The 14,924-nt window shown below is 35.3% G+C and overlaps 1 protein-coding gene across 1 annotated transcript in view; it reads right to left on the minus strand.

The window, feature by feature from the left end:
• Positions 1-10,295: 10,295 nt before the first annotated feature.
• The window catches only part of LOC110032229 (importin subunit alpha-like), a 32,669-nt gene continuing 28,040 nt past the window's right edge, over positions 10,296-14,924 (minus strand). Inside the window, exon 10 of the mRNA XM_020735791.1 lies at positions 10,296-10,958. Coding sequence (XP_020591450.1) covers positions 10,589-10,958 — 370 coding nt within the window. The 3' untranslated portion in view covers positions 10,296-10,588. The remainder of the gene's footprint in view (positions 10,959-14,924) is intronic.

Genomic DNA, 14,924 nt, shown 5'->3' on the forward strand with positions numbered 1-14,924 from the left:
GAAAATTAGGCGAAGAAAAACAGTAATCGACACAAATCCAGAAGAACACAGAGATTTAACGAGGTTCGGCAAAGATGCCTACGTCCTCGGGAGCAGAGCGGCGAGTTCCTTTCAATAATCAGAAAAGAGGTTACAGAATAGAGAATACCTCCTGGGGTTACTAACAGGCCTATTTATAACCCCAGGAGTAAACCTAGGCACAATATGTAATTACAACATTACCCCTGTACCAAACCGCGGGGCTTTGCCCCCGCACCCCAACCCACGTAACTTCCCAATTTGGACAGATTCTACGCTCCGCTCCGCTCCGCTTCGATCCAGCGTCTGTCCCGATATGGTATATGAGCCATACCATAACAATATACTACCTGGAGGCATTAGTCGTTTGTTTACCCTAAACTCTGGTCAGTGTTCACTTTATTTTGTTGCTGCTTGAGCTTCTATTAAGGCCCTATATCAAGAACTTATTGCGGCATTATACTACTTGTTTACGGCTGGACATTTTGGTATGTATTTTATTTTATTTAGAGTGAAACTGATTCAAAAATGGTTAATATTTAGAACAATCTCTCGATTTCCCCTTGGCATTACTTATATATTTGGAAGAAAATTTCTGTATTGCTGCCACAATTTCAGGTTAGGTGGACTCATTGATTTAGAGAAACAAAAAAAAAAGTAGCTGACTTTTTAGTCAAATGAGGTGTCACCTCTAGATCCCTTTTGATGAGAGTTTCTCCTCCTCCACAGGTTGCTTTCCTTATTATAGCTGATTGGAGTGATCTTCCGAGAGCCATTTTTCATTGTTGCTGTTTTTTGTGGTTTACTGAGTGTTGTAAATTCAGTGGAGGTTCCATGAGTTTTCTTTTGTGTGAGTTATTTTTGGGGTAGCTGGAACCTCCAGCCGGTCTTTGTAACTTTTTGATAGAAGCAATAAAATTTCATACGGGGTTATATACATTAATTTGTCATTTCACCAGCATTGTATTTTTCAATATTCTTTATTGAAGAGCATCTTTTAGCCCATTTGGCGTCGTGGAACAGCTGTGGGACGTTTTCAAAATGCTGTTATCGGTGTTTGTTTTCTTCTTCAATGTGTTGCGCGATAAGCTGGTTTCCCTTTGTACTACACACTACCCGCGGGTTCTACCTTGCATCCCGCGTTCGGAGAAAATTGTTTACGGCTTTGTTCTCCCCGCGTTCGCTCGTCCGATGTTATTAGCGGTGATATTTGAGATGTTATTCATGGTATTATTCGTGTGTTCGCACTTCAGTGTTATTCGAGGTGTTATTCACAGTATTATTCATAATAGTTTTCAGGTGTTATTGCGGTGTTATTCGTGTTATTATTTGCGTCTTTTGCCAACCGTTGATTCACGGGGTTTTGCGGTTTTATTTGTGGTAGTATTCACGTGTTATTGTGATTTTATTCGCGTCTTTTGCTAGTCGTTGATTCGCGATATTTTGTGGTGTTATTTGTGGTAGTATACATATGTTATTGTGATGTTATTCGTGTGATTTGTAAAAAACAATAAATTTAAATCAGTAAATGTTAAATATTAACTAATAAACATACTTAAAAAGTACATAGTATTAATATTTAATAATATAGTTTTAAGACATTAATTTCTAACTAAATTTATTTAATAATATGTTAATTTATATATAATAACAATTAATTTTAAAATTATACATATATGATAGTTAATTTAAATATATAAATGTTAAACATAAAGTTAATTTATAATACTTAAATTAATTTAATTTACTTTATAGATAATTGTTTATATTACTATATATATTAAATTAAATAGTTATATATTAATTTATAAATAATTTTATAAATATTAATTTACTATATTTTAAATTAAATAGTTATATATTATTGATAAACTATATTTATAAATAATGTTTTTATATTTACTATGTTCACTTGAACAGAATTAAAATTATACATACTTAAATATAATTTATAAATAAAGTATTTCAACATATTACACTAATAGTTATACATATATAGTTAAAATTATTGTATATTTTTTAAAACATTATTTAATAAGTATTAACTAAATTATATAACATGTTTATGTTTATGTATTAATTTAGCATAATAAATATGTTTAACAAAAATTTATTATAATAATATTAACTAAGTAATATTATAAATATAGTTAAATTATATCTTAAAATAAATTAAATTTATGATATATTTACATAATAATACATATATAATTTTAATAATTTAATAATTATAACTAATTAAACAAATATTTATTATACAATAAAATTTAATAAATATTGTTATTACATTATTAATAATACTAATATTAAATAACTATATAGTATTAAATGCATAAGTAAACATAAAAGTTAAATTATATTTGTATTTATAACTTTACTAAATTATTAAATTATAAAATAGTTTAACATATATATATATATATATATATATATAATGTATTATAAGATTAAGTTTAAATTTGTACTATTATAACGCTTAATGATTGCACTAAAAAATTAATAACAAACCATACAAGATTACCCAATCTTCAATCCAAAATCAAGCCAAGACCCAACATTCAAACTCACATCAACTTACCCCAAATCTTACGGAAGATCCAAACTCACACTCAACATCCCACCAAATTTCAAGCTTTGTTACCATTTTGACAAATCCAAATTCAAATTCACCTCAAATCCATCAAATTCCAAGCTTAAATTCAATGGCCCCGGCAACCCGCACTCACACGCCTTATGATCTCACTACACATCCCCGCGATCCCACCAGCACGCCCCTGCGATACACCACTGATATGACACCCAATAACCCCACCAATAATACCATCCACTATTTTTTTTTCCAAATCTACTCCACATTAAAGTGCCAAGATTTTGTACATCTTGCGCAGAGTGCACTTTCCTTTAGTGGTAAAAAAGAGATTTCTTCCAAGAACACTTAACATCACATAATGGCTTGCTTTAACCTAAATTAAAGAGTCTAATCTCTAACATAAGCCTAAGTCCACATTAAAGTGCCAAGATTTTGTACATCTTGAGCAGAGTGCACTTTCCTTTAGTGGTAAAAAAGGGATTTCTTCCAAGAACACTTAACATCACTTAATGGCTTGCTTTAACCTAAATTAAAGAGTCTAATCTCTAACATAAGCCTAAGTCATTCCTTCAAGCTGACCAGCCACCTGGATAACCACCCAAGCCCATTTTCGTGAGCCTTTCCAAGATACACAAAAGTTGGTTTAATTTTTTTTTCCATTTTAAAGACAAGCCTTTTGGACATTTGGCACAACACAATGGTTATCACCATCTCCAACCCCTGCATTTCTACAGCAAGAATTGACCTAATGCAGCCCTAATAAACCACCCTAATGGCCTAAACACTTCAAAAGCCAAAGAGCCCCCATCACTTGGAAACCCAATGCTCCGGGATCTGAGTTTGAACTTTACACTCAGTTCCTCCGACAATTGAGGATATTTGAATTGCCACATATGGATCATCAGGCTGGTAAAAGTTGGATGGTCTTGGTGGTAAGGGTGATGACGATAATATTTATGTGTATTAAGAGTTGGATATTTGAATAGTATCTCCTACCTCAACGAACTTCGAGGAGGGGATAGAAGGATGATATTATTTCCCAACTTTTGTTAAGAAATTACCCTAAGCTTTCTTAGGTTGTTGGTAGTTCTAGTCCAATCACATAACATAACAAATATATATATAATGTTTTTTACTGCTAATTAAACTCTTCATGCATGACAATATCAAAGGATTTTGGATGTTATCCTATAAAAATCCACTTGTTAATCACTTTGATTGAGGCTAAGAATTGTCCTCCTTAGATTGTTTGGCCGGTATCTTCTATCCAAAGTTGGATTATAAAGTACACAACCCAGCTCTGAGCCCTTACCTTTACCAAATTCTTACATTTGCACTGATCTTTTATATGTGAAATTGTGTCTTGTTTTACTATTCCAAGCTTCCTTACGACTAGATTCTCTTAAGATTTGTTTAATTCCGTGCATGTTACTATTCCATGTTTATTATGCTAACACTTCTTGCAACAGTAGCAAAGACCTAGGTACGTAAGTTTATTTTAAATTTACTGAATTTTAGTGCACTTTACTGTGTTATTTGTACTGCTTCTACATTCTTTTTTTTTTTACTTTTGAGACTTGCACAGCCCTCTAGGGTAGAGGACAGTAGATATCAGTTAGGTGGTACACAGCGACAGGACATTGACTCAACAATTTGTATGTTCGCATAAATTTTAAACCCTAAACCGAAAGCTGCTACATTACGAAGCTTGGAGCAAACTTTGTGGGCAGCATGACAAAGGACTTCCGCTTACGAATTGAGACTATAATAAATCTACATCAACTAAATCATTCCTTAGAATTAAATAACAAGTCATATGATTTTGAGGGTGTTCGTCTGGTAGGACTTAAATCCCCACTTTATCTTTATGCCCCGGCAAGACCTTGTCGTGCAGCATAAGCACTAACTTTCTTTAGGATCTGAGGTTGTCTTCTGATACGACATAAACCTTCATATCTTCTAGACTATTTATTTTATCGTATATCGTGCATATGTAAGCCCTAAACAATAAAATTGGTAAGATTGAAACACTGAATAATATCATTTTAAAATTAAAGCCAAACATTATGATAGTTTAGAAAGTCATTGGGGTTTTCCTCAGATTTCTGACATATCCTACCTCTCATTCCTTTGGACTCCTAAATAAATATTCCTTCTTGAGTCATTCCGTTTTGGCGTTTCCATGTGCAACCTTGAAAACTAAGCTTTCAAATCCTGAAGACAAAACCACTGATCTTAATCGAGAGTTTTCTTAAGTGAATTCAGCCATTTGAGATATAAATAACTATAGGGGTTTGTCTCTATAGGGAACTAAGAAACCAGGTAAAATAAACATTATCTAATCATTATATTTAGGTAGGGGAACTTATTGGTCACACATAAAGGCTCACAAACCAAACAGATATCATAAATTATTTATTTTATATAATCGAGTCTGTCATCAAGTAGTATGTCTATCTCTCGAGATAGTGTATTACTTGTGGTATTGTGCTCGGTTATTTAAACTATTAGATGTATGGGATATGTTCAGTCACATATTTTTCAAAAAAATCAAAGCATTAATTTTCAAAATTACATCCATATATTACATTAAATTTATTTTTCAAATCGACCGACCCAGAATCATGACCGAAAAATTCTGGCGACTCCGCTAGGGAGTGGTTCCTCTCTTCATCTTTGATCAGATAGTTTTGTCTTCAAAAATCAGTAGTGTGTCCATATCCCTCGTAGGCCATACTATTTTTCTTCCATTGATGTACCTTGCTCATTTTTTTCTTGGGTGGGCATAATCAACTACTTGTTTGATTCTAGAACCCCCTGTTTGATCATTCTTAAACAGGAAGGTTATGGAATCTTTAGAGTTTTTAGTCAGTGGAGGGGGGGAGAGGGGCAATAGATGTCATAGTTTAGGAGCGATCTATTGTAGCGAGTTTGATGCAAAGTCAACCCCCTCCAAATCTTGGCCTAGGTCCTACGTTTTTTTCCTCTTCTGGTTTGACTTGTTGCGAACAAGTTAAACTAAAATCTCACTCTCAAAATCTTCCACTTAAACACCTAATCACAAAACAAGTTTGTCAAAATTTGGAAACAAAACATAATGTCCTTAAACACAACAAACAATCGACATTAACAAAACAAAAACATGAACTTTCAAAGAAACTCAAATGAATAAAATTCGAACAATACCTAGTTCATAAAGCCAGCGTATTAACTTCAATTTTTCTGTTGAAATTGTGAAATATGGGACGTTACTAACCTCTGGTAATTTCTTCAAATGACAGAGATAATGTCTTCACCAAAGCTGATCTTCTCCTTCGATGGAAACTTGCCATGCGATAAAGCTAGTCGTTATCAAGGGTCGTTAATTAAGTTTGGGGCCTATTTTGACAAGGTCAAGGTCATACTCAGTAAGGCATCCTATGTCTTCTTTAAGACGATTTTCTCGGTAATAGAGGAGCTTGCGGCTGGGTTTGACCTTATGGATAGCAGGAATTTCTCGCACTCAAGAGGACTAAAGTTGGGATGACTCATGCCAAATTTGTTGTTCCCGCTTCCACCTTGCCTACCATTCCTAGAGAAAGGAGGATTGTCACCACCACCGCTATAGGATTTACAATGATGATATTGATTATCCCATCAGTCAAAGGAAAGGAAATTCTGGATGAGGATGTTTCAGTTGATGCTTTCACTATGTCATTATATATTTTTAAATTGGATCTAGTTCGAAGACCCTGCCACTGACCCGGTCTCAGAAAGGGAACTGCAAGAAAAGAGAATTGAAGGCTAAGGCGGCTCAAGCTGAAAAGTTGGCTCTTGTAGGGAGGGAAACCCCCTTATCCGGAGGAGACAGAGTTTTTCAAGACATCAACCCTTCTCAGAGGGAGTAGGTTTCACCAGTTATCTACCTCTTGCAGAGAGGAGGGTGTTTATAAGATTTCCACAACATTGACAACTGCCACCTCACAGTTGGGGTAAAAAGAGGGAGAAGCCCACCCCTTTTTCCCAATTCTATTCAGTCTTTGAGAGATTGGTCGGGAAGGAAAGATGTTTCGTGCTCTTGATCTTGAAAAGGTTGGGATGCATCGTTGCACCGCACATGAGAGATAAAATTTTAAGGGAATACAAGTCTGTTAGATCAGTACAAAGCGAAGCACCACCACCCTGTATTTCTATCAAGCTTCACCTACGAGACCATTCAGCTACAGTTGATGCCACCATGATGTTATTACAACGAAGCGTAGATCGGTCAAGTCTCGCTTGGGACCGAGAGTACCACCTGTCGCTACATATGAGGAGTCTCCAAAGAAAGGCAATAATAAGAGGTTGTTCGCCACTGTATCTGGTTTGCACATTGGGACCATGCTTCCTCCCTGCAAATCGATTCTATCGATGGGAAATCAAGGTGTGAAACATCGATATCCCAGGGAACGGTATGGAGACCTAAGGTTGTTGAACCGATACTTTTTGAAAGTCCAAACAACCCTTGTCCTAAAATGGATTGGAAGTCCAAGAATATCATTGCTGCAACTACGCCAGAACTCGATGCAAGGGAGGTTGTTCATCAGAAACACTCGGTCGATGTCAAGGCAATCAAAGGAAAGTCAATCGAAGTTGCATTAGAGAAGCTCAGGGCTGACATCTCACAATTATCCAAAGAGCAAGAAGAAAATTTTGATGATGGGTGTTATGACCAATCCGATTACATGGAAGAAGACTTCGTAGAAATTCATGTTGTTGAGACCCGGTCCTCTTCATTATTGTGTGATACTCCGCCACCTGCTGAGGAGAATGGCATTGATGATTTGCAAAGGGATATCCATTAGTCAGATGAAAAAGATCAACCGCATGAAAAAGAAGATGGAGGAGATGATGGCTGCTATAGCTGCACTACAAAATCAACCTCAGTCGTCGAAGGTAATGTCCCCATAGATGCATCAGTCAAAGATTATCAATATTGCAAGTGAAAGGAAAGAGCCAACTTCTGCCAGTAGGGATGAGTAACCACAAAGGGATTCAGTACAAAGCATGATACTAGAGAAGGATATCAAACAAATGGTGGAACAACAAGTGAATGAGGCCTTAGCCCATTCTGAAGGGGGAGCATTAGTTTTAAAAGGTAGACCCTACATTGAAGAATCAACGTCGTTCAATACCCTAAGTGTTTTGTGTTGACAACATACAAAACTTTTGATGGGGTCGGAAAACCCCGACAGCACATTGCACACTTCCAAGCAAGTTGTTGCAATGTGAGGGACAATGTATCACTATCGTTCCACCAATTTGTGAGTAGCCTCTCTGGAGTTTCCTTTGGTTGGTATGCTTCTCCTATGTGCGCACACCCACCACAATCCTATGTGTGCACACCCACCCACGGCCGTGTGCATGCCCCTGTAACCACGTACTCCCCTGCAACTCGCACTCGCATTTCCTCGAGATCCAACTGCAGGCCCCCGCGATCCCACCAGCACGCCCCCGCTATACACTTGTGGTATGACCCCCAATAAACCCACCAATAATACAATCGAAGGTTTTTTTCCCCAAATCTGTCCCATATTAAAGCACCCAGATTTTGTACATCATGCTTAGAGTGCACTTTCCTTAGTGGTAAAAATGTGGGTTTCTTCCAAGAACACTTAACATCACTTAATGGCTTGCTTTAACCTAAATTGGAGAGCCTAATCTCTAACATAAGCCTAAGTCACACTCCCCAAGCTGGCCAACCACTTGGAGACCCACCCAAGCCCATTTTTGTGAGTCTTGCTCGGATAAACATAAATAATTAATAGGTCACACTCCCCCAAGCCACTTGGAGACTCACACTAGCAAGCGATTGGAAAGCCGCCTGACTGGCCTCAGCAGCCGGAGTAGGAGACCACACCTTCGCGCTGTTGAACCTAGGGCACAACAACCGCCTGCACATATTGTTGTGCGGATGGATAAATCGGCAGCCAACAGACCAGGCCTGGAGAAATGATCGGTGCACCGGTGGTGTGCACATCGATCTTGACCCCTATCTAATGGAGAAGCAACGAGTTAGACAACTCAAACATCTCCTCCACTCTTTGTTTCTTTTGCACAGCTTGCTTGAATAGCCTTTTTCCCTCTGGTTGGATCCCTTCTCCCAGCCTCTCCAGACGGATCGATCGTCCTTCACCCGCTGGCTTCTTTCCTACCAAACGGATCTCATCCAAAAGTTTCTTCTTTGGTGTTGGTCGAGTACTCACGGGTTTCTTCTTCTCACCTACGAGACGACGAATATCTCAATTGAAAGCCCGAAGGCCTTTAACATAGCTTCTTCGTTCGTGTGTTTCTTGTTGCTCGCCAGCACTAATTTCTGCTAAGAACTGACTGAAGAGTCGAAAATCCAGAAATGGTGATGGAGAAGAACTAATCACACCCTATGTAATAGGATTACAGACACAAAAATCCAAAGTTCAATTATTAGTACTTATTATGCAATAAATCAATTTTTATATTTAATTCTGTTGTTCGTATCATAGTTGTCGCTTTCAAGAAATAAAATATCAAGGAACTAAATATGTACATAAAAAACATGAACAGATGAATCTTAAGGAAGTTCAACAAATCTCAATAAGAACATGCCAAATGACCGCATCAGAATGATCAAAATACAGAGACGACAAGCATCGTTTCATTCGGGCGAAACCTTAAGCTGACCAAACTAAAGAGCAGTATGCATCTGACATGCAAGATAGTCATTTGCAAACAACTCCCTCAACCGACTCTAGGATTCTTCACAGAGATGACCAAAGGGCAACCTACTAACTTTCCAAACCTTTTGTGAAGGCCCCTTATTCAAGGAGAATTGTCCGTCAGATCACGTTGATGCACCCTTTGTCAGATGGTTCAAGCTCACCCTAACGATAAGAGGGTCTCTACCAAAAATTCTCTCGAGGAAGCCGACCAAAGACCCTCTATTTGGTCGGAAGCTATTTGACTGACCAAACAATATCAAACGGCCGAATGACAACACCAGCAAGTCATTAAATGCTTTCTTCTTTTTAGCAAGTTGCCAATACAAAATTGTGCCAACATTAGTTGTGGAAATCAAAAGATCCCATAACCACATACAAATATTTAAAAAAATGCAATAATTACTTGTAATTCCAATTAAAATAGAGACATATGTAGCTTTACCATATACTTCTATGACCTATAAAAAAGAGTAATTTGTTCATGAAAAAATTGCTGAATCTGCTCGGAGAATTTATATTATTGGGCACTACCTCTCTCTCTTTATTCCTCTCTTACATCCAACACTATTCTTCAAGTGCGATCCACATTACATTTTTGAATTCAACATGTAAATGTTAGAATTTAAATGCTAAACATCTAAATACATGAAAATTTGATATGCATGTGAATCTCCATTTATTTTTCATACTTGTCCAGAATTCGTACAGTCAACGAATAAACCAAATAATGTGAACCAAAAGCCTTGCTGGGTCTTTGAAGGAAAAGAATAGGTAACTTCACATATAACAAATCAACAATACCATTGATCCAATATATTACAGAGGAGCTTTTCTATCAAATTACAAATCAACAATATCATTGATCCAATATAATACAGAGGAGTTTTTCTATCAAATCTATAAAATATAATGGAAAAAGTAATCAATCCATTTTCATAAGTTACCAAAACCACTACCATTTTGCAAATTAATCAGCCAAAAACTGTTGTGTATGAAAATTTACATGTATCTGTAAGCCAGTTCCCAAAGCAGAGACGGCCATTATTTCATCAAAAAAGAAAAAAAAATATACTCCTCTTAAGTTCATAGACGAAACAGACAGAAGAGTAACACCAAAACAAACAAACAAATCAAAACTATAAAAAAGAAAAAGAGCACCTTCAAAACTAAAAGACCAAAAACTCTGACATTCATATTAGCTAAAAGCTCATAATGATTCTCTCTGAAACCAAAGAGAGATGAGTCCCATGAAATGGGAGGAGATTCAGGTGAATTTGAAATCACCATTAACAGAATTGGTTGCGGAACTATATCCAAATCCAAAACATGCTTCCCCTGCGCTCTCCTCGCCGTTCTCCTCCACTTCGATCCAATACTTCTCAAGCAACTTCACACTCTTCTCATATATCTCATTGTTGCCGTGGCCCTGAAGGCTATGAATTTTATCCAAACCCTCGCACTCGTCGATCATCTGAGCATAGATGTTGATCCCATTGGTCCTTCCCATATCTTTCTCATCCTCGCCGGCCTTCAATATGTTCTTGAGGCCATCAAGGCAGATTCTTATGACTCTCGGATCAGAGCAAGTCAAGAGATCACACATTGGCTTTATGCAACCCTGGCTTGCCAAATAGCTGCAGAAGAAGAAGAATTTTGGGATTGAGTTTCAATTCTGAAACAATAAATCTTAAGTTTGTTCTTTAACTCCCTATTTAATTTTCTTAGACTTTTAAGTATGAAAGAAATAATATAAAAAAATGAAATTTCAGAAAAGGAATAAGAGAATTTAGGATATGTATATTTAATAGAAAACCACGTGATTTTATTTGATTTTAAGATTTTAACAAAAGTTGAGAAGTTTAAATGTTCGAGTAAAAGCAATTAAAAAGATAAAAAATTAATTATCAAGCTGTGTTAACTATCAAATTAGAGATGGTAAAGAGAGTAATTATAGTTTATATATGTAATTTAAAAGAAGATAACTATGTAAAATTAATATAATTCCTACATCGTCAACAAATTCCCAACATTTGACATGAATCTCGAAGGATGACACGGAACTTGAGATGATCTTTTAAGCAAGAAACATTCAGACTTCAATTAAGAGAACAGATTGTGAGGCTAGACCAGATGGTGGAGGACGACAACCAAGTTGAGAAGGCCAGTAGAAGGAGCACAAATGAAGCGCCATATCGAATTGGTACAAGCACGACGATATCAAAAACTCAAACCGTGGAAATCCAAAGGGAGGCTGCACGGGATAGTTAAAATAGGCCACAACTGAGAGTGATACTCAAGCGTCTTACAGAGGCAGAGATTTAAGAGAAGAGAACAAAGGCTTATGTTTTTGATATGATGATAAGTTTATCCCAGGACACCATTGTAAAGAACAAAAACCACAAATTCAATAATTCATGACGATGAGGTAGAGGATTAAGAAATAGAGATAGTTGTGGTGGAGAAGAAACACTCACTTATTCTCATCTTAAGGACAGTGTGTCTTTTAGGAGTATTGTTACGCTGGTGCCTAGCCTAAAAGCAATTTTGTCTTCTATATGCCTAATGGCAATTTAATATTTTATTATTATTATTATTGGGTATAAATAGATTTATTATGTTTAGATTATGCTTAAGCATGAGATTATTGTTGTGAGTGCTAGGTTTAGGATTTGGGAGAGGTTTCCGACCTCTTGAATTGTAGGAATTGTGAGTGATTCCTACCTCTCAAATTGTAGATGTTTATCCTTATATTCATATTATGTTGTTTGCCCTAATTTTTATAGAAATTTGTGCTGATTTTGACATTAAATAGTATCATTATATTTCAATTATATATAAATATCTTATTCTTAGTTTGTAGGAGTAAATACATAAAAGGTTGAGATCTACGGCGTAATACAGTTAGAGAAACGTTATTTGCACATCACTTATGTACTCATATTTCTAATTTATGATAATTTTGTTGATTCCTCTAAATCAAATGCATTAGATAATAATTATACCTATTTAGAAAGATTGATACTGCAAATTAAATCATAAATTATCTATTCTATGAGTGTGTTTATTAATTAATGTTAATAGAAAATTTTATTGAATTAGGACTCAATGTATAGAATATCAGCTCAGAGGGGAGACGTAGGTGATGTCTGCGAGCTAAAGGAGGAAGATTGATTCGAGCAAACTCCGATAAGATAAGTTTACATTTATATTATAATTTAGTTAATAAATTTTAAAAGTGTTGGGATCAAGGCAAATCCAAGAACAAATAAATTGACATTAATGTGAGTGCCCATGTTCTTATACTACAGTAATATTTATGCTTCTTTTAGACCATATGCATTTACTATTACTGTCACTAGCTTATATTGAAATCACTACAAACTCATAATTTATGATTTTATTGATTTTTCGTCCATATTATATGAATGATATGTATACTCAGCATTGACTAAATTATCAAAGATATTGAATGTGATATAAGAATATTGACTCTAATGCAAATAAAAATAAAATAATTTTTATTAGATAATGATTTTCATAGTATATTTGCATGTGCATGCTTGACAATGATTGAGTTCATCCCTTTATAGTACCAGCTAGAGAATGTTATGTACTCGTTCATGTAAATGAAAAAGATTATTAATATAAATATGTTGTAATTGACAAAATATTAGATGGTACTTATATGACGATTGTACAAATATAAATTAAAATAAACATATTACTGATATAGCAAAATGTATTGAATGTTATGAACTATCATGAAAAATCATATATGAAAAAAAAGTAAATTATCTACTTTTTTAATATTAATTTATAGTATTTCTGACTAACATGCATATCGTTCTTTTTTTTGTTATATTATTGTAGTTTAAAAGTATGATCATTCATTAGATTTATTTATCTCTCCATTATTTTAAACTATTATTGCAGGTTTGAATTATTTAATTAAAAGATGAAAAATATAAGAGGATATGTTTATAGAAGACGCGGATGATCGGAAATGAGGTAACAACAACAACAACAAAGCCTTAATCCCACTACATGGGGTCGGCTACATGAATCCTTTTTTCTCCATTGCGTCCTATTTAGTGTCATATTTTCATTTAGTTCTAGTAAATTAAGATAATTTTTTATACAATAAGCCCAAGTCTTCCTAGGCCTACCTCTGCCTTTTTTAACACAAGTCGAATCTAAAACATCAACTCTCCTAATCATGGGGTCGGCTACATGAATCCTTTTTCTCCATTGCATCCTATTTAGTGTCATATTTTCATTTAGTTCTAGTAAATTAAGATCATTTTTTATACAATAAGCCCAAGTCTTCCTAGGCATTACCTCTGCCTTTTTTAACACAAGTCGAATCTAAAACATCAACTCTCCTAATCGGATCATCAGATGGTCGATGTTTAATGTGACAAAACAATTCTCTAATTTTGTCCATCACAGGAGCTACACCAACCATATCACAGATATATTCATTTCGCATTTTGTCTTTAAGTGTAAAGCCACTCATCCACCTAATCATCCTCATCTCGGCAACACTTAACTTATTATTATGCTTCTCTTTTAAACGCCAACATTCAATGCCATAGAGCATTGCAGGTCTCACCACCGTCTTATAAAATTTTCCTTTCAGTCTAAGCGGTATTTTTTAATCACAGAAAAGGCCCGAAGCATTCCTCCATATCAACCAACCAACCTGAATTCAACTATTAACATCTCCATCTACATCACCATCGTTTTGAACATCAGACCGAAGATATCTAAATCATTCACACCTTTTAATAATTTGATCACCCAAAGTCACACTTCTGTCACTAGAGCTACTACTACTAAAATTACATTCTATGTATTCAGTTTTAGCTCTACTTAAATGAAGGCCTTTAGACTCCAATGTAGACCTCCATAATTCAAGTTTTTCCTGGGCTTTTTCTCTCATTTTATCCACGAAAAGGATATCATCAACAAAAAGCATACACCAAGGTACATCCTCCTGTAGATGTCCAGTAAGACCATCCATAACTAAAGCAAAAAGATATGGGCTTAAAGTCGAGCCCTCATGTCATCCAACAGAATTAAAAAAAAATATTTGGTCAATCCTCCTTCAGTTTGAACACAAGTAACTAGTATACATATCTTTAATGACTTGAATATAAGTCCTATCAATCAACACCATTCTTCTCAAGAACTCTCCAAAGGATATCTCTTGGAACCTTATCGTAAGTTTTTTCTAAATCAATAAAAATCAAATGTAGATTCTCCTTATTATCTCTGAACTTCTCCATCAACCCTCTCAATAAATGTATAACTTCCATAGTAGACCTGTTCGGCATAAATCCAAATTGATTATGAGAAATCTTTGTAATGTGTCTTAACCTATGTTCAATTACCCTCTCCCATAGTTTTAAAGTTTCACACATCAACTTAATTACTCTATAATTTGCACACTCTTGTGCATCCCTTTTATTCTTAAAAATGGGGACCAAAATACTCTTCCTCCACTCCTTGGGCAGCATTTTAATTTTTAAAATAATATTAAAGACTTTAGTAAGCCAAGAAACTCCAAAATCTCCTAAATATTTAAAATCTCCTAAATG

This window comes from Phalaenopsis equestris, unplaced genomic scaffold, assembly GCF_001263595.1.
Source record: "Phalaenopsis equestris unplaced genomic scaffold, ASM126359v1 Scaffold000889, whole genome shotgun sequence".
Classification (NCBI taxonomy): Eukaryota; Viridiplantae; Streptophyta; class Magnoliopsida; order Asparagales; family Orchidaceae; genus Phalaenopsis; species Phalaenopsis equestris.